The 21,824-nt window shown below is 49.1% G+C and overlaps 9 protein-coding genes across 9 annotated transcripts; 4 read left to right on the top strand and 5 right to left on the bottom strand.

Moving 5' to 3' along the window:
* Positions 1-17: 17 nt before the first annotated feature.
* Positions 18-1,580, bottom strand: N7503_000531 (uncharacterized protein; the record flags this gene model as incomplete). The annotated part of the gene is made up of 4 exons (XM_057060092.1): positions 18-263; positions 319-1,197; positions 1,255-1,358; positions 1,442-1,580. The coding sequence occupies 4 exons, from the start codon at positions 1,578-1,580 to the stop codon at positions 18-20; spliced, it is 1,368 nt and encodes a 455-aa protein (XP_056927015.1).
* A 408-nt stretch (positions 1,581-1,988) lies between these two features.
* On the bottom strand, positions 1,989-3,359 carry N7503_000530 (aminotransferase class I/II-fold pyridoxal phosphate-dependent enzyme; the record flags this gene model as incomplete). The annotated part of the gene is made up of 3 exons (XM_057060091.1): positions 1,989-2,318; positions 2,372-2,514; positions 2,567-3,359. 3 exons carry the CDS (start codon positions 3,357-3,359, stop codon positions 1,989-1,991), a joined length of 1,266 nt encoding a protein of 421 aa, XP_056927014.1.
* Positions 3,360-3,789: 430 nt separating this feature from the next.
* On the top strand, positions 3,790-6,354 carry bioDA (adenosylmethionine-8-amino-7-oxononanoate aminotransferase; the record flags this gene model as incomplete). The annotated part of the gene is made up of 5 exons (XM_057060090.1): positions 3,790-3,971; positions 4,025-4,118; positions 4,167-5,500; positions 5,559-6,130; positions 6,182-6,354. 5 exons carry the CDS (start codon positions 3,790-3,792, stop codon positions 6,352-6,354), a joined length of 2,355 nt encoding a protein of 784 aa, XP_056927013.1.
* A 1,722-nt stretch (positions 6,355-8,076) lies between these two features.
* N7503_000528 (uncharacterized protein) lies at positions 8,077-9,586 on the top strand (the record flags this gene model as incomplete). Its single annotated transcript, XM_057060089.1, has 4 exons — positions 8,077-8,216; positions 8,276-8,289; positions 8,341-9,104; positions 9,155-9,586. The coding sequence occupies 4 exons, from the start codon at positions 8,077-8,079 to the stop codon at positions 9,584-9,586; spliced, it is 1,350 nt and encodes a 449-aa protein (XP_056927012.1).
* A 231-nt stretch (positions 9,587-9,817) lies between these two features.
* N7503_000527 (tautomerase family protein) lies at positions 9,818-10,279 on the bottom strand (the record flags this gene model as incomplete). Its single annotated transcript, XM_057060088.1, has 1 exon — positions 9,818-10,279. The coding sequence occupies one exon, from the start codon at positions 10,277-10,279 to the stop codon at positions 9,818-9,820; it is 462 nt and encodes a 153-aa protein (XP_056927011.1).
* Positions 10,280-10,930: 651 nt separating this feature from the next.
* N7503_000526 (dihydroflavonal-4-reductase) lies at positions 10,931-11,966 on the top strand (the record flags this gene model as incomplete). The annotated part of the gene is made up of 2 exons (XM_057060087.1): positions 10,931-11,360; positions 11,413-11,966. 2 exons carry the CDS (start codon positions 10,931-10,933, stop codon positions 11,964-11,966), a joined length of 984 nt encoding a protein of 327 aa, XP_056927010.1.
* A 194-nt stretch (positions 11,967-12,160) lies between these two features.
* On the bottom strand, positions 12,161-13,207 carry N7503_000525 (sterol desaturase family protein; the record flags this gene model as incomplete). The annotated part of the gene is made up of 1 exon (XM_057060086.1): positions 12,161-13,207. The coding sequence occupies one exon, from the start codon at positions 13,205-13,207 to the stop codon at positions 12,161-12,163; it is 1,047 nt and encodes a 348-aa protein (XP_056927009.1).
* A 933-nt stretch (positions 13,208-14,140) lies between these two features.
* Positions 14,141-15,157, bottom strand: N7503_000524 (uncharacterized protein; the record flags this gene model as incomplete). Its single annotated transcript, XM_057060085.1, has 1 exon — positions 14,141-15,157. One exon carries the CDS (start codon positions 15,155-15,157, stop codon positions 14,141-14,143), a length of 1,017 nt encoding a protein of 338 aa, XP_056927008.1.
* A 2,091-nt stretch (positions 15,158-17,248) lies between these two features.
* Positions 17,249-20,856, top strand: N7503_000523 (putative mRNA-nucleus export ATPase (Elf1); the record flags this gene model as incomplete). Its single annotated transcript, XM_057060084.1, has 2 exons — positions 17,249-19,875; positions 19,925-20,856. Coding segments are annotated over 2 exons (3,357 nt in total), but the record flags the coding sequence as incomplete, so codon positions are not given.
* Positions 20,857-21,824: the final 968 nt, after the last annotated feature.

The following is a 21,824-nucleotide window of genomic DNA, read 5'->3' as shown; positions in this document are numbered from 1 at the left end:
CAAGTATGTTCAGCGACTTAAGCAGCGGCAGTCTTGCCATCTTCCATGAAATCATCTCTGTGGCAGTGATCTGGGTAATCCGTCTCTGTCCAAGGCTCCCAGAAATGGGCCCCACTCTTGAGAGAACTGACACTCTCCCAGACCGTGCAAAGCACAAACAGTGCCATTATGATGGAAAGAATAGAGGTAGCTCCAAGATGGTGAGCAAGAGGCAGCAAAATGACGATGATTCCAGTGATCGGTCTCATAATCAAGCGAACCGGCTAGACAAAACATCAGCAAATGAACCCGCAAAATAAAACCTCCATAGCCTCATACCTTTTCGACACACAACGCGCCGCTCTCATCCTTCGACCCATGCATTAATGCAAAGGCATACAAGCAAAGCATCCCAACGCCCAATCCCCCACACAGCAACCACCTCTGCGCATCCTCAAAATCCTCCTCCTCAACCGAAGCAGCAGCAACATGCCCACCAGCCAGCAGACTAGCAATAAGCGGCAGGTGCACAATCGCAAAGCCAAAGGCCGTATAAATATTATGCCTCAACGGATGAGCCGAATCAACAGACCCATCAGCATGAACATACAACCAGTTCAAACAAAAAGCAATGATAAGCGTCCAAATCGCCCTCAACAGCCGCTCATTCAAGCCAATAGCAGCATGATTCCCCACAATAATCAAATACAAAAACTCACCCAGCGCAATAATATAAAACGCCGCGAACCGATCTGCTTCATGTGGGATATCAACAGCAGTAGAATACTTAACTCGCAGCAATTTCTTCGCAGCAGGCGAGTAACAAAACACCCAAGCAATCTCCTCCAACACCACAGCCACGGCTGTCGCAGCAATCTTACCACGCATAGGAACAGATTCGAAATATAACGGGATGTACACTGCCAGCGTGACGACTGATAGACCGGCCCAAAGACGCAGCTGTGGGCGGTGCTGGTAGCTTGCGAAAGAGTTGTAGATATGCATGACTGTTAGTGAGAGCCTAGCAGCCATGTATGAGCCAACAGCTGAGCGCATTGCACCGATGTCTTCGTCGACTAGTGGGGCGTTGTTCCCGTATACGACCATTAAAGCCATGATCCACAGGATCAGGATGCGCTGGAGTAGATCGTCATTGTAGAATGAGTTCATCACTTCGCGAAGATCGCTCCAGACGTGCCATGATGGTGCCAGGGTAAGCTGTAGGATGATTCAGCCAACTGATTTTTTTTTTCCGTGAGATGGTCAGAATCTTACGATGTACTTGGCGAGCTTTGCACCGGAAATGTCTTCGGTAAGTGTATCGGCGAAATTAGAAAGAATTGCGATGTAGAGCAAATCGAGGAAAAGTTCAAAGCGACCTGTATCCTGAATGAGTATTCTGTTTTCGTCTTTTTTATGCCCACGCGCCGTATCTGAGACAGATAGGTGGGTGGGTTCTTACCTGATTGGCGTTCCTCGTCACGACGTTTTACCAGCCTCCCGTTCTCGAACCATTGTAGAGCGCGCGGTTGGCGGATGAGGTAACGAGAATCCGACTGGACCTGGAGCCCGTTGGTGTCGATTCCTGATGGACCAGCCATTTTCGGTGGATTGACAAAATGCGCGGGACAAGCACGGTCGCGAAATCGTAAGGGGTGAGCTTTCGCGATCTGCCCCACGGTTCTTGGCACCTTATCTCACCACTTAATCTGGACCCTTGGCTCCATTATGAGGCTCTGTACTTTTATGCCTCGAATTTTCTTCCCCATTTCTTTAATACTTTCGTCAATTCTTAATACTTTTTGCCATTTTCCATCCAAAAAGAGTTTTTGATCAGTTTTCAATTTCTAGGTGATATCCTTAAGAAATCGGTATAGGTCGCTAATTGCGCAGTCTCCTAAAAGCTTTTCCAAGGTAGCCATTGCTTCAAAAAAGCCCACTATACAAAAGGTTTCGCTGTATATTTTTGATCGAGTCGTAATTCATACTGAGTAAACGGATCTGGGAAATCATAATTTTGTTCCCCTTTGAGCCGGAGCTATATCCAACCACGACTGGATCGTTTGTACCAGTCCTTCGACCTCTTCTTCGGTATTGCCAGCATGCAGACAAACACGCACACGCTCCTTGCCATCGGGAATCGTGGGAGGCATTATAGCCCGAACGATAAATCCCGCTTTCTGACAAAAGCTTGCTAATTCACGGGGTTGGGATGTTCGAAGCGAAAAGATGGGAGATGTCGGGAAATGATCCACTTCGAACATGACCGACTGGCGAATCTGTAGCGATGCCAAAGACTTATGGAGATGTCCGATCAGTTTTTGAACTCGGTCTTGCAACTGTTAAGAAGTGTCAGCAAGTATCCGTTGAAGCAGGATGAATGCGCCCATACCGATTCTGTCTCTCCAGAGGACAGAAGCTCATAGGCCGTTCTAATCGAGGCAAGGAAGGGAAACCCGAGGGCCGTGGTATAAATCAGGCTTCGAGCATAATTTATCAAATAGTCTCTTGTTTCTGGGCCGCACAGTACCATCGCTAAGAAATGTGTAAGCCAAATACATCAATGAAGATTGTGTAGGGAACCCACCACCATGACTAGCCAAAGCTTTGCCAAAAGTGTGAACGCGAATGAAAATGCGATCCTGGACTCCCAGTGCCTGAACCACACCGGCGCCCTTTGGTCCACAAACACCAGTCGCATGTGCCTCATCAACAATAAAATACCCATTCCCCAAAGGGAGAAGCTCATCCACAACATCAAGAAACTCCTTAATGGGAGCCACATCTCCATCCATACTATAGATAGACTCAATAACCACAAAGACATTCCGCGACCCATCCTTCACTTTGGGATCCTGTTCGATTTGCGCTTCAAGAACCTCCCTCAAGCTGACAGGACAGCTATGCAGAAACATCTCCCGTTGTCCAGCCCGAGAGAGACGCATACCCTCATGTGAACTAGCATGAATAAGCTCATCATATAAGATCAAATCACCTGGCTGCGGAATACTAGACAAAATGCCAATATTCGCATCATAGCCGGAATTGAATAGAAGCGCCGCGGGCGCTTCATGAAAATCGGCCACGAAACGCTCCAATTCCTCTGCATAAGCTGAGTTGCCATCTAGCAATCGCGATCCTCCGCTGGCGAATGGGAAGAATTCAGGCGTGTTGTTCACGTGCGCCAGGTACCGATTGCGGTATGCTGGGGCTGTGGAGAGTGAGAGAAAATCATTGGATGAGAAGTCGACTGCCGTTTGTGGTAGGATTGTCAGTCTGCGACGTGCAGATTTGGCCTCTCTGCGCGATAACGCGTCTTTGAATGAGTCGACGAGTGTTTTTCCATTGGAAGATGCCCCGATGCTGCGTTGTGAACTCATTGTGACTGAAGAAGTGTGTATGAAGGAATGAGTCAGGTGTGTTGAGACGTTGCAACGGCTAAGAACGGGACAATCTGGGCACGGTGGTGATCATCCCGCACTTTAATCGTCTAGCTCCAGGACTGCAGATTCGAACAATCTGCAGGTAACACGTAAACCTATTGCAAGACGTGTTGAGTACAGACTAATTAAATGGGGAGTTATAATTGGGTTTGTTTTTTTTCCCTCTATTTTTGTTCTGACGTAGACAATTCTGGAGTTCGTTGGGGCTCAACGGAGAAGTCATGGACCTCGGTGAAAGGGGAACCTGAACAATTGTGGGTCCGCGGGGGAAAGTTGATTCGCCAATTGACGTCAAACTTCCCGGTAAACGCAACCAGCGCGGAGTTGACTTTACCACTCGTGACTCTCCTTCATCAACCCACACACAATGGCTCCTGTCGGTTCGGGGCTTTGGCGCACATTGCGCGCGCATCAGGTCTACGGTGCTAATACCGACGTTGGCAAGACAATTGTCTCGACGGTATTGTGTAATGCTGTACAGAGACAAAAGCAGCGGGCCGCGTTCCTTAAGCCCGTGTCTACTGGGGCATTGGATGATGCTGATAACCGGTACGATGAGTCACATAAACTATCTGAAAGGATAGGTGCTAATTAAACTGCAGGCACTTAGAAAGGTACGGAGCTGGAGCATTGACCAAGTGCTTGTATCAGTTCGATGAACCAGTCAGCCCGCATCTCGCGGCGAAATCGAAGACTGTAAGTGCGATGATATCGCGGGCGGAAGACCATTTCTAACAGTCGTAGATTCCACGAGATGAGGATCTCCTTGCATCTATTCATCAGACACTGTCCGGGTGGGCACGCTCGGACATTGATTTTGCGCTGGTCGAGACCGCCGGCGGCGTGCATTCTCCCGGTCCCAATGGCAATTCCCAAGCGGATCTATATCGCCCTCTCAGATTACCCATTGTCCTTGTCGCAGATTCTCGACTAGGCGGTATCTCCTCTTCGATATCCGCCTATGAGTCTCTGTTGATCCGTGGATACGATGTTCAATCCGTATTACTGTTCCGCGATGAGTATTATCAAAACCATGAATACCTTGGTGATTACTTCCGCAATAAAAGCATTCCTTTGGTGCATTTGCCAGCTCCGCCTGCAAAGCCAATGCAGACGGACCCCGATGCCCAGCAAAGGGATGAAGAAGCTATGCTGGCCTATTACGGCCAAGCTTCTCGGGAGTCAGAGATCCTGCGTCTCCTCGAAGAAATGACCATCAAAAATAAGCAGCGGATTGAGAGGCTAGAAGAAATGACCGACCGCGCGCAAGAGCTGATTTGGTATCCCTTCACTCAACACCAGGGTATGCAGGCCAAGGATATCACAGTCATTGATTCTGCCCACGACGACTATTTCCACACCTTCGGTTCCAAAGGCACTGCCAACCAGGAAGGAGAGCTCCGGCCAACCTTTGACGGTTCCGCATCTTGGTGGACTCAGGGACTGGGTCATGGAAACCCCGAGCTATCCCTCTCAGCCGCCTACGCAGCTGGTCGATACGGCCATGTGATGTTTGCGGGCACGGTTCACGAGCCAGCACTTTCCCTTGCAGAAAGCCTACTGAAGACCCTCGACAACCCCCGCTTCAGCAAGGTATTCTACACCGATAACGGTAGCACGGGAATGGAAGTGGCGATCAAGATGGGTCTCCGGGCTGCGTGCGATAGATATGGCTGGGATGCCAGCCAAGAGAAAATCAATATCCTTGGACTTAAGGGCAGTTATCATGGTGATACCATCGGTGTGATGGATTGCTCCGAGCCATCAACCTACAACAAAAAGGTGGAGTGGTACCGCGGTCGCGGTCACTGGTTTGACTTCCCTCTGGTCAAAATGGTTGATGGTCAATGGAAGGTGGAAGTTCCCGTGGAGCTTCGAGAAGACCTCGGCCCCGACGCAGAGTTCAGTTCCTTGGGATCAGTATTCGATTTGAACAGCCGACTTGAATCTGACGCCAGTCAGCGCTACAAGAAGTACATACACCGCACGATCAAGGATCTTGTCGAAACCCACGGCATGAAGTTCGGTGCTCTCATTTTAGAGCCTGTTATCCTCGGTGCTGGTGGAATGCTTTTCTGGTTCGTGATCAGCACTCTGACATGACTTACATTACCATCTGCTAACCAGATTCTTTAGTGACCCCCTATTCCAGCGATGCCTGACCGACGTCGTTCGTGAGCATCCAGAACTCTTTTCCCCCAACGCAACATCACCCAAGGCCTCTCCATCCTGGTCCGGTCTACCAGTGGTCTTCGATGAAGTGTTCACTGGACTTTACAGACTCGGTCGCCCAACGTCTGCATCCTTCTTAGACGTCCACCCTGACATTGCCGTGAACGCAAAGCTTCTCACTGGCGGTCTTATTCCTCTCTGCACCACAGTAGCAAGCCAGGAGATCTTCGACACATTCTCTAGTCCTGAGAAGAGTGACGCACTTCTTCACGGCCACAGTTACACGGCTCATGCCTCGGGCTGCACAGTTGCTGTTGACTCACTGCGGGCGATGTCTAAAATGGACAAAGATGGGTCCTGGGATGGATACCGTGCAGACTGGCAGAACACTCCATCGTCAGCTGCTTCTGCGCCTGAAGTGTGGAGTGTCTGGTCGAATGGCCTTCTGAAGGACCTTTCTTGTGCGGAGTCAGTAGAAAGTGTTTTCGCTATCGGAACTGTATTGAGTATTTCCTTACGCGATGCAGAGGGTGCTGGTAAGTCCTATTTTGACTCCATGCAGAGACTCCCAATTAACAGTATCTTAGGTTATAATTCAACCGCTGCGAAGGGCTTGCAGCAGAAGCTCGCCGCCGGTGGAGATCAATTCAACGTTCATTCCCGGGTATTGGGCAATGTGTTGTACTTGATGTCTAGCGTCACCTCGAAGCCCGAGTCATTGCAGGAGCTGGAGAGCCTTCTCCGGTCCGCCCTTGTCTGATCAGCACTTATTTCCTGTCTCTTTTTGTTTAGCCACCTGGTGTCGATTACCATAGCGCGCCGTGCACATATCTGAATATACTTTATGCAAATAACTTTGAATAACTCGACTCGGGAGTGAAAATGATCATCACCGGCAGACATCGGGAGAGCCTCTATCGAAGCTTTTACCTAATATCATGGCCCCCAATCCACGTAGTCAACAAGAAACCTCTCCAGTGACGACAATTCTCGGATATGAAACCGATAAACCCCGGCTTTCCCAACCCCGCGTGGAGACCGTGACGTCCGAAGCTAGATCATTGGAGAAGAATTCTTCGAAGCCTTTCTGGTGGAAACCTATCTTCCGTATTGACTGGGAAAGGCGGACATGACTCCAAGTTTTTCGAGGGGTTGACCTTCCCCACAAGAGCGAGTGGGGCGATGTAGTCATAGAAATTGACGTTCTGGGCCACGACCCTTCTCAACCGCACTGACGTGTCTGTCCTGGGGTTTGAACTTTGGAGTTGTGGAATTTGTGGTGGAGAGAATCCTTCAGAATATTCTCAGGCCCACTGCATTGTTGACAGAGAATTGCTACTAATACTAGTAGCACGGAGACTAGATTGTCAAAGCATGGAATTGGGGTTTAAGTATCTTTATCAATAATCGAGTAGTTCATGCTTCACATCATGTTACATGTGCTGCTCAGAATGAAATTTGAGGACGCGAGGTGCTTTGATGGTACATGTTGGCGGTTACCAATTCCCTATTTGGTAACTCAAATATTGTTCGCGTGCGAGCATCTATGGTCCAATTCGGCATTTGGAATGTCATGTAATGAACGGCAAATAAAACCCGGTTATTCAAGGCTGAGGTGTGGAGACTCAGAGAGAAATAGATTGCAATCCCGCCCAAGACTTGAACGGAAATCATTCTCTGGTCAACGATAAAATTTTGTCATACAATATCTTGGCAGCAACTGGGCTGGGAGCTTAAAGGTTCCCCTGACTAAAATTTTCCTTTCTTGGTGGCGATGATGCGCATCGAGCCGCAGGCACCTACCAGAGTTGGAGTATGCATCTCCCGTCTTGTACCCCTAGCGCTTATTTGCAATTGGCAAGGACGTACTTGCAAAATAGTCTCAATTAACACCAAACAGCATGATCTACACATTCACACTTATTGCGAACAATCATCATGCCACAAATAAACCAATCTCCTAAACGAACAATGTCTTGGCGTTGGAGTTGAGATTTGAACCTGGTCATTGAAAACTCCGGCTACCGTCGGCCAGCCACAAAGGGTCCCGGGATTTCCGTTAGATAATATCAAGTCAGCCCGAGAATATCATTGGTGAACAGATGCAATAAAGTGGAGTGGTAGACCCACAATCGCGCGCCTGAGTGGACCGAAAGACGCTTATATGTCGACGATCTTGACCGAGCTACATTTGCATCACTAAGACAGTTTCCTTCCATAATAAGATGTACAAAGAAAATCATTTTACGTCAGATAAGCAGATAGATTTTGCCTTTCCAGAACTTCCGGCCCCAGAGTTTTCCCCATAAAAAGTGTTCACCGCGGGGGTTTCGGTTGGCTCATTGTAACGTTGGGATCCACTTAGGGATTTTTTTGCACACATACATATCAAGGCTGGGGTCCTGTCTTAGTTCTTTTTTTGTTCGTTCGTTCGCCTCGCCTTCCTTCTCATCCTTAGTCCGAGGTTCTATTTACCGCCATAATGACTTTCGACGGTATTACGCAGCATGATTCGGAGTCGGGATATGATGAGAAGAAGGTGGACGATTCCATGCCGCAGTATGTGGATGCGTTTGGTGATGAGTCCAATGCGGAGGTTAAATATAAGACTATGGAGTGGTGGTATGTTATGCGCGTATCACAATGCATGTCGAATCTATCGCTAATTATTGATGTTTTAGGCAAACCGGAATGTGTATGTCAATATCGCGAATTGGGCTCTGGATAGGATTTTAACATATTACAGTCATGATTGCCGAGTCTGTTTCACTTGGTGTCCTTTCATTGCCAGCAACTCTCGCTCAACTGGGTCTCGCCCCGGCCCTCGTCCTGATCATCGGCTTGGGTCTTCTCGCTACTTATACCGGATATGTCATCGGACAATTCCACCAGCGCTACCCTCACATCCAGAACCTCGCAGATGCGGGTGAGGTTCTTATGGGAGCATTCGGTCGTGAGCTTTTTGGAATTGGCCAGCTATTATTCTCCATCTTCATCATGGGCAGCCACATTCTCACATTCAGTGTGATGATGAACACCATTACCGATCACGGCACCTGCACTATGGTTTTCACTACTGTTGGATTCCTGATTTGCATGGTCTGCTCTCTGCCACGCACCATGAAGAACATGACCTACATCTCATGCATGTCCTTCGTCAGTATCCTGACTGCCGTCATCATCACCATGATCGGTGTCGGTGTCCAAGACCATGGATACACTACTCTCCAGGCTACTGTGGACACTAATCTCTACAAGGCTTTCACTGCCGTGACTAACATCGTGTTCGCTTACTGCGCGCACGTTGCTTTCTTCGGTCTTCTCGCTGAGATGCGTGATCCCCGTGACTTCCCTAAGGCTCTGTATATGCTGCAGACCTTTGAGATTATCTTCTACACCGTTGCTGCCGTTGTTATCTATTATTACGCTGGACAAGACGTCACATCACCTGCCTTGGGCTCTGCTGGACCTGTTCTCAAGAAGGTCGCGTACGGAATTGCCATTCCCACCGTATGTCATCCATGCTCCAGCTACCCTTTCCCGTTACTAACATTTCCCAGATTGTCGGTGCCGGAGTTGTGAACGGCCACATTGGTTTGAAATACATCTACGTCCGTCTCTTCCGCGGAACAGACCGCATGCACCGCCGCGACCTCACATCCATCGGAACCTGGGTAGCCATCGGCGTGAGCTGCTGGGTCATCGCTTGGATCATTGCAGATGCCATCCCAGTCTTCAGCGACCTTCTCAGTCTGATCAGTTCGCTCTTCGCTAGTTGGTTCAGTTACGGCCTTGCTGGTGTTTACTGGCTACACATCAACAAGGGCAAATGGTTCTCTTCTCCCCGGAAGATCGCCCTCACCATCCTGAATGTCCTGATTGTTTTGATTGGTGGCTGCATGTGTGGACTTGGTCTCTACGTCTCTGGTCGGGCGATTCACGATGATGCGTCCAGCAACAGCTTCTCTTGTGCCAACAATGCAGAGGTATAGGTGTATCCCTGCCTGTCACGGTTAATGTTATACGGTTCTTTGCATGTGACGATTATGCTATTTCATTACGTTGTATATAGAATTGGTTATGATAGATATTAGATTTGGCTTTGCTAGCTTTGAACATTCTATTCCTCTTCGCACTCTTTCAGTTCATTACCACTCTAACGCTTGATTGCTCAGCCTTCATGCGTCATTCTGCCTCCATCGATCCACCCATAGACACCGCGCTCATTTGGGTGGATAACCACCCTCATAAGGCGACGCCTTATTCTCCTCAACCCAAACCTGCTCCTCGGGACTCTTAAAAGGCGGAGGAATCAGGCTATTAATCTTCCAAAGCCGTCTCTCCGTTTCGCCAACATGGTACTCAAAGTCGTAACCCTTATCCAGAAGATGGGGCTTCACAATCTCATCCAGACGAGAGGTAGTGCGAAGGTAGGCGGCATCGGCATCAGGAACGTGGAGCGCAACGTGGTTGATCACGACGCGAACAAATGGTGTATCGGTAGCAATTCTCATTTTTCCGCCAACGAAGACGTCATTATGTTCCATCTTATGGAATTGTGTCACCACGTAAAACGCCGGTAGGCCCAATGTCACGTACATCTTCGTGATGTCGTCTGCGAAGGCTTGCTTGGACGCATGGTCCTCGAACGTGCCGTGAGGGTGATATATTTGCCAAAGAGGCATTGTGTATATGATTTGGAAATTAGATTGGAGACTTGTGTGGATCTAGGAAATGTTCCAGATAGGAATAAACAACTAGAAGAACCTCGGATCCTTGATGAATGCTGGTTTGCAGTGGATGTGGCGCCATCCGCGTGGCTTTATACTAGCCCGGTCGGTCTAATAGAAGCCAGATCACATTCTGTTGTCCCACTCCGATCGGAGATCGATGTAATCATTATTTCCTCATTCACGTATCGCACTCGTCAAACGTAAGGATGAATAATAAAGCGAATGACGAAATAGTTTTTGATGATGTTGATGCCGAGATGGTTTGGTGGGTCTCGGCATTTCCCTGACAAATAAGAATTAAAGATTATTCAACATTCTTCTCGCTCTTCACACTCTCGTTACCCGCGAATTGATGAATAAACGACTTTAAACATCCCCGTGTTCAACCTTAACCACGAGCCAAAACAACTAATATCCGATTATTCATATATCATTGGTAATGCTCAGATTTGTAAATACGATGGAATCTTCCAAGGATTCCAGGTCCCAATCCTCAGGTATAAGTAGACATTAAAGAATCGATTTTCAAAAATCAATCTCAACAACCAAGCATCTCAACCCCTCATCTCAGAGACCTCAGGATCACCTAACCTAACAATCAATATGTCCAAGTCCCTTGTCTTTATCACCGGTGCTACCGGGTTCATTGGCGCCCATGTTGTGGCCGTGACCCTGCAAGCCGGATACCGCGTTCGACTGAGCATCCGCAAACCGGAGCAAGAAGCCGTCATCAGAAAGCGTTATGCCGAGTATAATAACGACATTGAGATATTTCTTATTCCAGATCTATCCAATGTCGATGCTTTGAGATCCGCGCTCAATGGCGTTGACTATGTCTTCCACATTGCCTCTCCCATGCCAGGAAGTGGTACGGATTTACAACGCGACTATATCGACCCAGCCGTCCAGGCAACTATTTCAATGCTCAAGGCCGCATTGGCACATAAGCAGATCCAGAAAGTCGTCATTGTCTCCTCTGCGCTGTCGTTGACTCCCGTGGATGCACTGATTGCGAAGACAGTGGTCGCGAAAGGTCAGTTTGCCCAACAATACAGTCTTCAAGGTTAGCTGCTAATGATAAACAGAGAACACTGGCGAGGTCATTCCCGTCGATCTCAACATGACCTTCCCCGAAGGCTTTGGAGGTCACGGACTGATGTACGCCGCATCCAAGATCAAGGCTCACCAGGCTACCCGAGACTTCCTCAAAGAAGTAAACCCCCACTACAAAGTCTTAACTTTGCACCCTGTCTTCGTCCTCGGTGACGACATGATTCAGGAAACTGCCGATGGCCTTGCGGGTATGAACAAGTTCTTCTACAACTCCTTCCTCAGCGAAAAGCCTCTCATCGGAAATGTATGGGTTCATGTTCGCGATGTGGCGGATGCGCACGTGAAGGCTTTGCAAGCCGACGCCAAAAGTGGCACGGAATTCATTCTTTCGCATCCCGCGGCTTCTTGGGCAGAGACGGCGGAGTTTGTTAGGGAGAAGTATCCCGCGCTGCCTGTTAAGCTGCAGCCTCCCTTTGACGTGACTTGGGACGTTGAGAATGCTGCTGCTGAGAAGATCCTTGGAATGAAGTGGCGCTCAACTGAAAAGATCACTAGTGATGTTATCGATCAGCAATTGTCTTACTAGTAAAGGGCGCTGTCTGGAGATTGAGAGTGCTACTATGTTGTTCCGAATTATAGTCTGTTTTGATTGTATCCAATCTAATAATATAAATTTGTTTTTTAAAGCAAACGATATGAATACAGATAAATTCAGAAGTAAACAGTCAAATATATTGCGTCATCATCATTGCGCTTCAATGCGCGATCTTGAAAATTTATTTAAAACAGGGGCATTCTTGCCACATTGTTATAATCAACATTATCCGCCGCTGACTCGATTCGATCAGTGGTAGTGCCAAAGATCTGGTCCCAAAGACGAGTCTGTTTACCATAGTTGTGGCTCTTCCTCCATCCCTTCCGGTGATGAAGATCATGGTCCTCGATAACGATATCACAGTTGAATATTTGCAACAACCAACTCAGTGTAGATGGCACGGTCAAATGCATTCGCAGTCCGCTGTGACCGAAAACCTCCGCGAACGCCACATATTGGTGGCAGATCCACCACTCATAGAAACCCATCGGTAATCCCATAAGGTGAAGGCTGACATATGTCATAAACGGCACGCCGACCATATCGAAGAATTCTTGTTCATGGTCTGCGTAGGCAGCAAGCAGAGGGTTCGGATGCTTGGTCAGGTGGTGGGTGCGGTGGAATTTCCAAAGGAAGCTCACATCGTGCATCATACGATGGTACCAGTAGAACCAAAAGTCGAGCACAATTCCGTAGAGTCCGATCATGAGTGGCAGCCAGAGCCAGTTCATTTGGCTAGGGAGTTGATCTCTGTTGTAGGTCAAGTAGACAGCCATCACGAGTCGGGAGCCGGTAGTCTTATAAAGTGAGGTAACGACTTTGCCTACACCAACATCAGGGACTCCATCACGCTCGTGTTTATCGCCATCTAGGAAGCCGTAGATATGACCCAGGCGTCGCAGGACATGCACTTGGTAGATGACAGTAGCGTTGAAGGCGAGGAAATAAAAGTTGAACGTAGCGATCGGTCCCAATGTACGGCCAGTGTAGGTCATATAGGCCTGATGCAGAAGCAGAGGTATGGCAGAGTAGAATAGCACCCATCGCTGGAGAGACCATTGCGGCATGAATGGGATCTTCTCTTCTTTGGCGTGAACTGGTACCTCTTTACCTAATTCGATCGGATGGGCATTTAACAGTTCCAATGCCCAGTGCTGATGCGTCCATTCTGACCGGTCGGCAGTGCGCCAGGTGGATCTCATAGAATCCTTCGATGCTGGTTTGGTATCCATGGTGGCGTTAGATCCCGTGCTTGGGCTTCATGGTGGATGGGGGACATGGTTTATATCAATTGTCCCCCGGATATAGAGATCAGACTGCAATACACATGTGAAGTGGTTCATGGCGCCAATGATCCCTGGGTGGATCTGGTTTCCCCAACAAAATCTCACATCAAATGAAGAGTAGATCAAGAGAACCTGAAGTATCCACAATGGATCCGCGCTCCCACGTGAAATTCCCCCCGCACAAACATGCCGAGGGCTTGCGACTGGCCATTGCAAGAGTTTAGTGGTGCAAATTATGTCTTCATGACGTGTAAAATGTGAATAATCCAACAGTGATGGTTTTTTTGGCGCGTTACAACACTGTTATGCACACTTGGGTGGTGTTCGAGATGCAGGGGTAGAGTTGAGCCTCGGCTTTGCGATCGTGCGACGCTATCTTAGATCACGCTTGACAGAAAATTACCGGTGAAATGGGTACTCGCCTAAGTGATCGACATCCTTCTATCCAATACCGGCGCATTTTCACCCTTTTCAGATGATGATCTCAGTCCTAAATTGGTAACCTCTGCGATACTTGAGGGACTAGTGGTAATGTCATGGTGCTCTAGTTATTTATGGTCGCCCGGGGTGAGAAGGTACCCGGGCCAATCGCGTTCCACTGGGACTTCTTCATGAACATGTTTGTATATTGAAACGATTATCATGAATCATAATTGGTGGGATGCTACTGTGCATAATTCGGTCGATCTTATCTAATGCTCTGATCATGGACATATGATGCAAGTTATCTCCTCATCTACTCCCTCGGTCGATATTTGTTGGGATTCCAAGTCGGCTATATACTTTCCTCTACTCTCCTACAATCAATGGATGATGAAAACATGAAAACTTGGAAAGAAGGTTCATTGCGGTCATATTCATATATTCACATGTGTATCGTTATACCCTCTCGGTTCTTCGAACGACAGCCTTGTCTTGTGTACCCGTCCAGCACGATCCAACCAAAGCAACAAACAGAAACAACATAAAACTTGACCATGGTCCAATCAGTACGTACATGAACTGGCCTAATGCAACAAACAAGGGAAAGATAGCCCATGGGGATGTGAGAATTTCCGACAGGGTAAGATCCATGCCAAATATAAGTTTGAACCGAAGACGCGACTCTGTCCGCTTATTGCCGGCACCATCACGAGATATAAAGGTCCCATATTGTATTTGAAAGAATGCGCATAATTGAAGACCGAAGTGTAAGATAATGTTGATCATTTCCAGTTGATTGGGACTGAAAAACACAGTAAGTCCCAGGCTCTCATGAGATGATGTTTGATTTGGCGCAAGTGGCCCGTCATACCCAACGACACTGGGTTGAGATGCTGTAGCAACCTCAGCCCTTTGATCACTGACATCTTCCGTAATATCCAAGGTGACTGTGCGGTTGAGGTAGGAAGCGATGGCCGTGGTATGGAATGAAGTATCTGTGGGCACTTGCGAGGTTTCGAGCGGAAGTGTGGGGTATCCTACATTGGCAGGAAGTTGTGCGATTGCATCAGGTTCGTGGTATTGGGTCATTGCCCCTTCGGATGGAAATTGCTCAGGTTCGTCAACATCAGCGGCACTACCATTACTCTCAGCGCGGTGTTTCAGCTCAGCGCGCCAGAGATCGAGCCATTTCGTTTCTTGCTCTTTCATTTGGCCTTTAATATTGGGATGCTGGATACCATTATGGAAGAGAAGATTCACAAGCTGTTTTATGTGAAATCCAATGAGATCATGCTCTGATTCTTGGAAAGTCATCTTGTGTTGCAAAATTGCTCTTGCCTTATCGCATTTGCTTGTAGCCACGACATGCTGACAACGGCGTTGCTGCTTGGTTTTTGCAAGACATGTCCACTTTTTGTTGGCGGGAATCTCAAGACCAATAATGTCGCCAAGCTTGATGGTTTGCTCTGCCATTGGGAGTAAGGACAATATAAAGTAAATTGTAGAAATTGTGGACGTCGATTGGGCGGTGCTCAATCAGGCCAGTCGACTGAATCTGCCTTGAGTACAAACTATGGTTGATGCTGGAATAGAAGACGAATCCCCCCGGCAACACTGCTATATTATATCCATTGGTGGGCACAGCCATTGCATTCCGTAAATACTGCCTTGTGCACAGCCTGAGGACACTACCCTCATTCTTGTTAGCCTCGCATGCACCGCCACGGGCAGCGAACAGACCTCAGGCGTAAATCGGGGCTGAAACTCGGGAATTTGCAGGGGTCTACGTGGCTAGAGAGTCGAAAGATGGAAAACTAGCCATTAGCTTCTGTTCGACGACGTCAGTGTAGATCACGGGCCAGTAAAAACCAACAAGCCTTTACAGCGGGCCGAACCATCGGTGGATCCCAGATAGATGGGCGCTTACATTTCCAATGGAAAAATAACAAATGATTGATGCCTAGGTCAGATCATTGGGGCCATTTCAGGTGTCTTTTCAACGGTAAAATATCGTCGGCTTACGGAACATGCGGCAGCAACCCAGATACGAGGCCCCGGGACCTTCATCAAAAGTTTTCTACCAGTCTGTTGAAATGGTGCAAATCACGAAGGGGTAAGATGCATAATGAACGCGTGGTACTTTTGTATTCTTGTGGTCTATTCTTAGACTCAGAAATGCAGCTAACACTTGGTCGCTGTTTAGCGTGGGTTTACCTTGTCCGAGCCACACATTCACCCGAAGTCGGCGAAAAGATGTAACGGGACTACAAGTTTGATTGTGATCTAATAGGATTGATCCTGTGCGGTCATCAGAAGGCGGAATCTGAGCTTTCAATTATCTGATCTTTATACAAGGTTGAAAACAACCAACTACCAATTAATTTACCAGCTGCCAGTATTGGTCCCGAGATGAACAAAATCACTCAACCCTAGCTTTCATACAAGGTTATCTTATAAACTTGTAGTAACTGGGTTTCCAGTTTTTATTTACTTGTTAGGTAAGGGCTGCCTTGTTCGGTAACGAGAAAAATTTGGAGCCTTCTAACATAGGGACTCAATCTTATATACCAACTTCGAAGGTTGCTAATGGCAGGTAATGATCTAATGCCCCAGGATGCCAAGTTACTAACTACACCTAAACGCCCGGGTAGGGGAGGGGGGGGGGATTGTATACCCAAGTCCTTAGCGAAACACTGTATAGTATGCATTGAGAACAGAACATCAAGGTCAGATATAGACACCGGATTATGCACTTGTAACCCAACCCATGAATGTTGGCGGACTGTTCGAAATCTATGGAAAGTACATGTAGATCTCTGGTGTTCTATTGATTTGTAACAGGGTTGTACAAGTGTGCTCTGGTATAAGCCGATAATATATATCTCACATTGCCACAAAAAAAAAAAAAAAAACCTTGGAAGTGCTCCAGGGTACACCGGAGCACAACGGTCCATGTAAAATATGCGCGGGTGTCGTACATAAGCATAAATTTTTCGATAGGACCCATGGATTTCTCAAGGGCTGTGGGTTCTAGATGTTATCATTAAGGTAGCCACCCAAGTAAGGAACAGTTATCCCTTGCATCCGAAATCGTAGACATCTGATTGGTGGACGTATGACATAATTCGCCTGCCTCGTTTGAAATTTTCAACCTGTGCCTGAGGTGTACCAACTGATAAGGCTAGCCAGATCAGGGTAAGTGGTGACCCATGGCAATAGCCTGCACTGTGATTGGTGCAGACCCGCTGTCGCCGCCCAAACAAAAAAAAATTGTGTGGATAAGCCCGCTGATACGCCTCTCTTTTGAATTCCCCTCTCCCCCTCTACCCCCTCTATCCCTTCGCTGTTCAAGTTAAGTGGATTGGAGTATCGACCGCCGTCTCTGGACTTTGTACAGCTTCTTCCAGATCGCGCCTGGTACGATTTTCCGTCTTTTATTCTGATTTCTCGTGCTTTCGAGTTTTCGCCCCCTCGGCGCCTTTGTTTAAGGACACCCCGCCAACTTGTCGCACAATCTGGTATATACAAAAGCCAGATTCTTTTCTTGAATCTCTATCAAAAAGACAATGCCACACACGGTCTCCCCATCTGAGTCGCCCGCTATGCCGACCGTTGTCTCTAAAACCCCCCTCCGGGGTCGCCCCCACATCCGAAGAGATTTCCTCTATTCTCAACACCATCTTCACAGCAGAGAGCTCCCAGCAGTCCCTGGATGCCTCTTATGCCTTGACAAATCTGCTTATTCAGAGCGTTGGTGCTGCCGGTCTGCTGAACTACAATGTTCTCGCCGAGGCCCGGAAGGCTGCCACCGACAAGAAGAGCGGATCCCGCCGTGAGAGTGCCATGTTGATCATTGGTGCTTTGTTCGAGCGCTTCCCCCAGGAGTACCCCCTCAGTGAGGCCGTCTTCTGCTTGAAGGATGGAGGTATCTTCAACGTTGTCTTGGACTCCCTCGCCGACAAGGGTACCGTCGTTCGCGATGCCGCCCAGTATGCCGTCGATGCCCTTTACAACGGCCTGAGCCCCGAGGCCAAGGTCAACGCTTTGCTCCCGGCCCTCGAGTCTTACCTCAGCACGGGCTCTGGAAAATGGCAAGGTTTCGTTGGTGGTTTCAAGCTGCTGGAGAAGATGGCTTCCAGTGCTCAGATGGGCACTGGCTCTTTGGAAGAGGAGCGCCAGAAGGATGTGCTGCGCGACGCCATGGGAAAGACCCTGAAGGAGTTGATCCCCGTTGTCGAGTCCGGCATGCATGACCTTAAGGCCGAAGTCGCCAAGCAGGCCACCAAGACCATGACCGCTCTCACCACCCTTCTGTCCAACGACGATGTGGCCCCCCGTATTCCCCTCCTGATGAAGACCATGGAGCAGCCCTCTGCCCAGACCCAGCAGAAGGCTATCCACGCCCTCTCGCAGACTACCTTCGTTGCCATTGTCACATCCCCCGTGCTGGCCCTCCTTACTCCCCTGCTGGAGCGCTCCCTCAACACCCCCACTACTCCCCAGGAGACTCTTCGTCAAACCGTCGTCGTTGTCGAGAACTTGACCAAGTTGGTCCACGACCCTGCCGAGGCCCGTACCTTCCTGCCCAAGCTGCAGCCTGGTGTGAAGGCTGTCAAGGACCGTGCCTCTCTCCCCGAGGTCCGTGAGCTCGCTACCCGGGCCCTGAATGTCATGGACACAGCTATGAGCGACGACAACGTTGCTTCTGGTTCTATCTCTAAGGTCACCCCTGAGGAGGTCCTGTCTATCATGAACCCTAAGCTCCAGGAGCACGGCGGCCTGACTGGCGACGCCCAGTTCGTCGAGATGGCCAAGATGTTCGTTGCTAGCATGGTCCGTGAGGATGTCAACGTCCGTATGCACGACCGTATTCCCTCTTGCATTACTCCTTACCTGCGCGGTATGATGGCCGATGAGCATCTCGAGGCTGTCGCCACCGCTGTCCAGGCCCACTTCGTTGAGGAGGATGAGCGCAAGTACGGCAAGCCTATTCCCGATGACCCCAACGAGGTTGAGATCGTCAATGCCAACTTCTCCCTCGCTTACGGTGGTATGCTCCTGTTGTCCCACACCAACCTTCGTCTGCTGAAGGGTCACCGTTACGGCCTGTGTGGTCGCAACGGTGCTGGAAAGTCCACTCTCATGCGCAGTATTGCCAATGAGAAGCTCGAAGGCTTCCCCCCTCAGTCTGAGGTCCGTACCTGCTTTGTGGAGCACAACCAGGGTGAGGATGCCGACCTTAGCATCCTGGAATACGTTTCCAAGGACCCCCAGATTGCTTCTGAGGGCAAGGAGGCTATCTCCAGCGTTCTTCTCGAGTTCGGTTTCACCGATGGACCGGAAGGTCGCCAAGCCCAGCCCGTTGGCTCTCTGTCGGGTGGTTGGAAGATGAAGCTGGCGCTTGCCCGTGCTATGCTTATGAAGGCCGATGTCCTCCTGCTCGACGAGCCGACTAACCACCTCGATGTTGCCAACGTCAAGTGGCTGCAGGAGTACCTCAAGAAGCACACCGATATCACTTCTTTGATCGTCTCTCACGACTCCGGTTTCCTCGATGAGGTCTGCACAGACATCTACCACTACGAGACCAAGAAGCTTGTCTGCTACCCTGGCAACCTTGCTGCTTTCGTCAAGGTCAAGCCCGAGGGTAAGAGCTACTACACTCTGTCCGCCTCAACTGTTCAGTTCAAGTTCCCCCCTCCTGGTATCCTGTCCGGTATCAAGTCTGCCACCCGCTCCATCATGCGCATGACCAATGTTTCCTACCAATACCCGGGCGCCCCTAAGCCCTCTTTGCACGATGCTTCCCTGTCGCTGACCCTTTCCTCCCGTGTTGCCATCATTGGAGGAAACGGTGCCGGAAAGTCCACTTTCATCAAGATCTTGACTGGTGAGACCATTCCTTCCAGTGGTAAGGTCGAGAAGCACCCCAACCTGCGTATTGGTTACATCAAGCAGCACGCTCTTGAGCACGTTGAGATGCACTTGGAGAAGACTCCTAGCCAGTACCTGCAGTGGCGTTACGCCAACGGTGATGATCGTGAGGTCTTCTTGAAGCAGACCCGTATCTTGACCGAGGCCGACAAGAAGCTGTTGGATACTCCCATTGACCTTGGCGATGGCCGTGGCCCCCGCCGTATTGAGGCTATCATGGGTCGTCAGAAGTGGAAGAAGTCCTTCCAGTATGAAGTGTAAGTTATCACCGAGTCTCTTTTAATTGATCACTGCTAATTTGGATAGGAAATGGGTTGGCTTGCTCCCCAAGAACAACGTCATGATCTCTCGCGAGACCCTGACTGAGCTTGGATTCTTCAAGATGGTCCAGGAGTTCGACGATCACGAGGCTTCCCGTGAGGGTCTGGGATTCCGTGTCCTTGATCCCCCTACCATCTCCAAGCACTTCGAGGACATTGGTCTCGACCCCGAGATTGCCAACCACAACGAGATCTCCGGTCTCTCCGGTGGTCAGAAGGTCAAGGTCGTTCTTGCCGGTGCCATGTGGAACAACCCCCACTTGCTGGTGCTTGACGAGCCTACTAACTTCTTGGATCGTGACTCTCTGGGTGGTCTGGCCGTCGCCATTCGCGATTTCAAGGGTGGTGTGGTCATGATTTCTCACAACGAGGAGTTCGTCGGTGCCCTGTGCCCCGAGCAGCTGCACATTGCCGATGGCCGTGTTGTCAGCCGTACCAACACCGCTATCAGCCTCGACCGCTTCGAGGACAGCGCCAACAACACTCCCTCGACCCCTGGTACCCCTGCCGCTCTCTCGGCCGCCACTAGCGCCGCGCCCTCTGCCGTCAACTCCGGTGCCGAGGATCAGGGCGAGCTCAAGTTCCGTGCCAAGAAGAAGAAGAAGATGACTCGTGCTCAGCAGAAGGACCGTGAGGTCCGTCGCCGTCTGCGTCACATTGAGTGGCTCAACTCCCCCAAGGGTACTCCCAAGCCCGTCGACAGTGACGATGAGTAATTGTGCCCGGCTATTGACCTGGTAAATTTTGACGTGTAATGGGCTTTGTCATGTTCATGTTCATGTTGGTTATTTTGCTTGCATGCGTGCCTGATCAGAGAGGTACATTGTTTTTGGATTTGCATGGGACTTAGATAGACGGCGCTCGGAGTTTATTTCTTTCTCCAATTCTAGTAGATATGCATTCTTAGCTTGTAGACTGGGATAAACCTGCCAGTCATTGCTTGAACAAAAGTTATTTCGAATATTGAGAACATTTTATGATAATTTATTGTTGTAAATCGAATTCTATAAATGCAGCAGCGACCCGTAAACTACCTATTCCAAGAGTGAGACGTCGGTCCACAGGTCCGTGTACTCTATTTGCAACCGATCCATGCAGCATGGACATGAGTAGAGAGCTTTAGTTACAAATTGGGGTGAGTAAGAATGATTAGAATGGTGGATTTATTATCCGTAAGCCATTGAAGCTTTTACCCATGTATCCTCCGAAACAGGGCAGCGCAACCGAGGTCTATGGAACCAATGTACGACATAGAATGTGACGCATGCTTAGTGGGCCGATGTCATTACGGATGAAATTAGCTTTAGAAAGTCTCGAATGGTTCGATAAGCAGGCAGCTTTGACCTGTGCAGTTCTGTTCGTAGGGCTGGATCTAGGATCGTGGTGTTCAACGAATAAGAATCCGCAGGAGCTGCACGATTCTTAGTCCGGGGATTAGTCTTGCCGAGACGTTAAGCCAACCACTAGCACTATGAATATACGCCCTGTCACTTGGGCTGGGTGTTCGCTTTGTTAGTAGAGGCTGCGACTGAAGGCCTTTCTTCTTAAATAAGTTCCATGATCTACCATACCGTAGTTCTCTGTTAGCCTTGAAGTAGAGTTTGTCTTTCGGCCATGTTAGCAGACAACCTAGGGTCAGCAAGCTAGTTCTAGAAAACAACGCGCATCAAGCCACCATGTACCAAGTACCTTGGCATCTAGAGATCCACTAGCCCTGGATACCCAAATCGTTCAACATCGAAATGTCGGCTACGTGCAGGTGCATCGGTCGAACCACTCAATTGGACATTAATTTGCCTCCGCCGTATCCAACCGGACTCTCCATACGATATGCTAGAATACCCCGACGGCAATTGTTGGAGACAATTTCGTCGGGAAAATTGCAG

The sequence above is a fragment of the Penicillium pulvis genome, assembly GCF_028828015.1.
Source record: "Penicillium pulvis strain IBT 33274 chromosome Unknown contig_10_segment0_segment0, whole genome shotgun sequence".
NCBI lineage: Eukaryota > Fungi > Ascomycota > Eurotiomycetes > Eurotiales > Aspergillaceae > Penicillium > Penicillium pulvis.
This window is presented reverse-complemented; position numbering and strand designations above follow the sequence as displayed.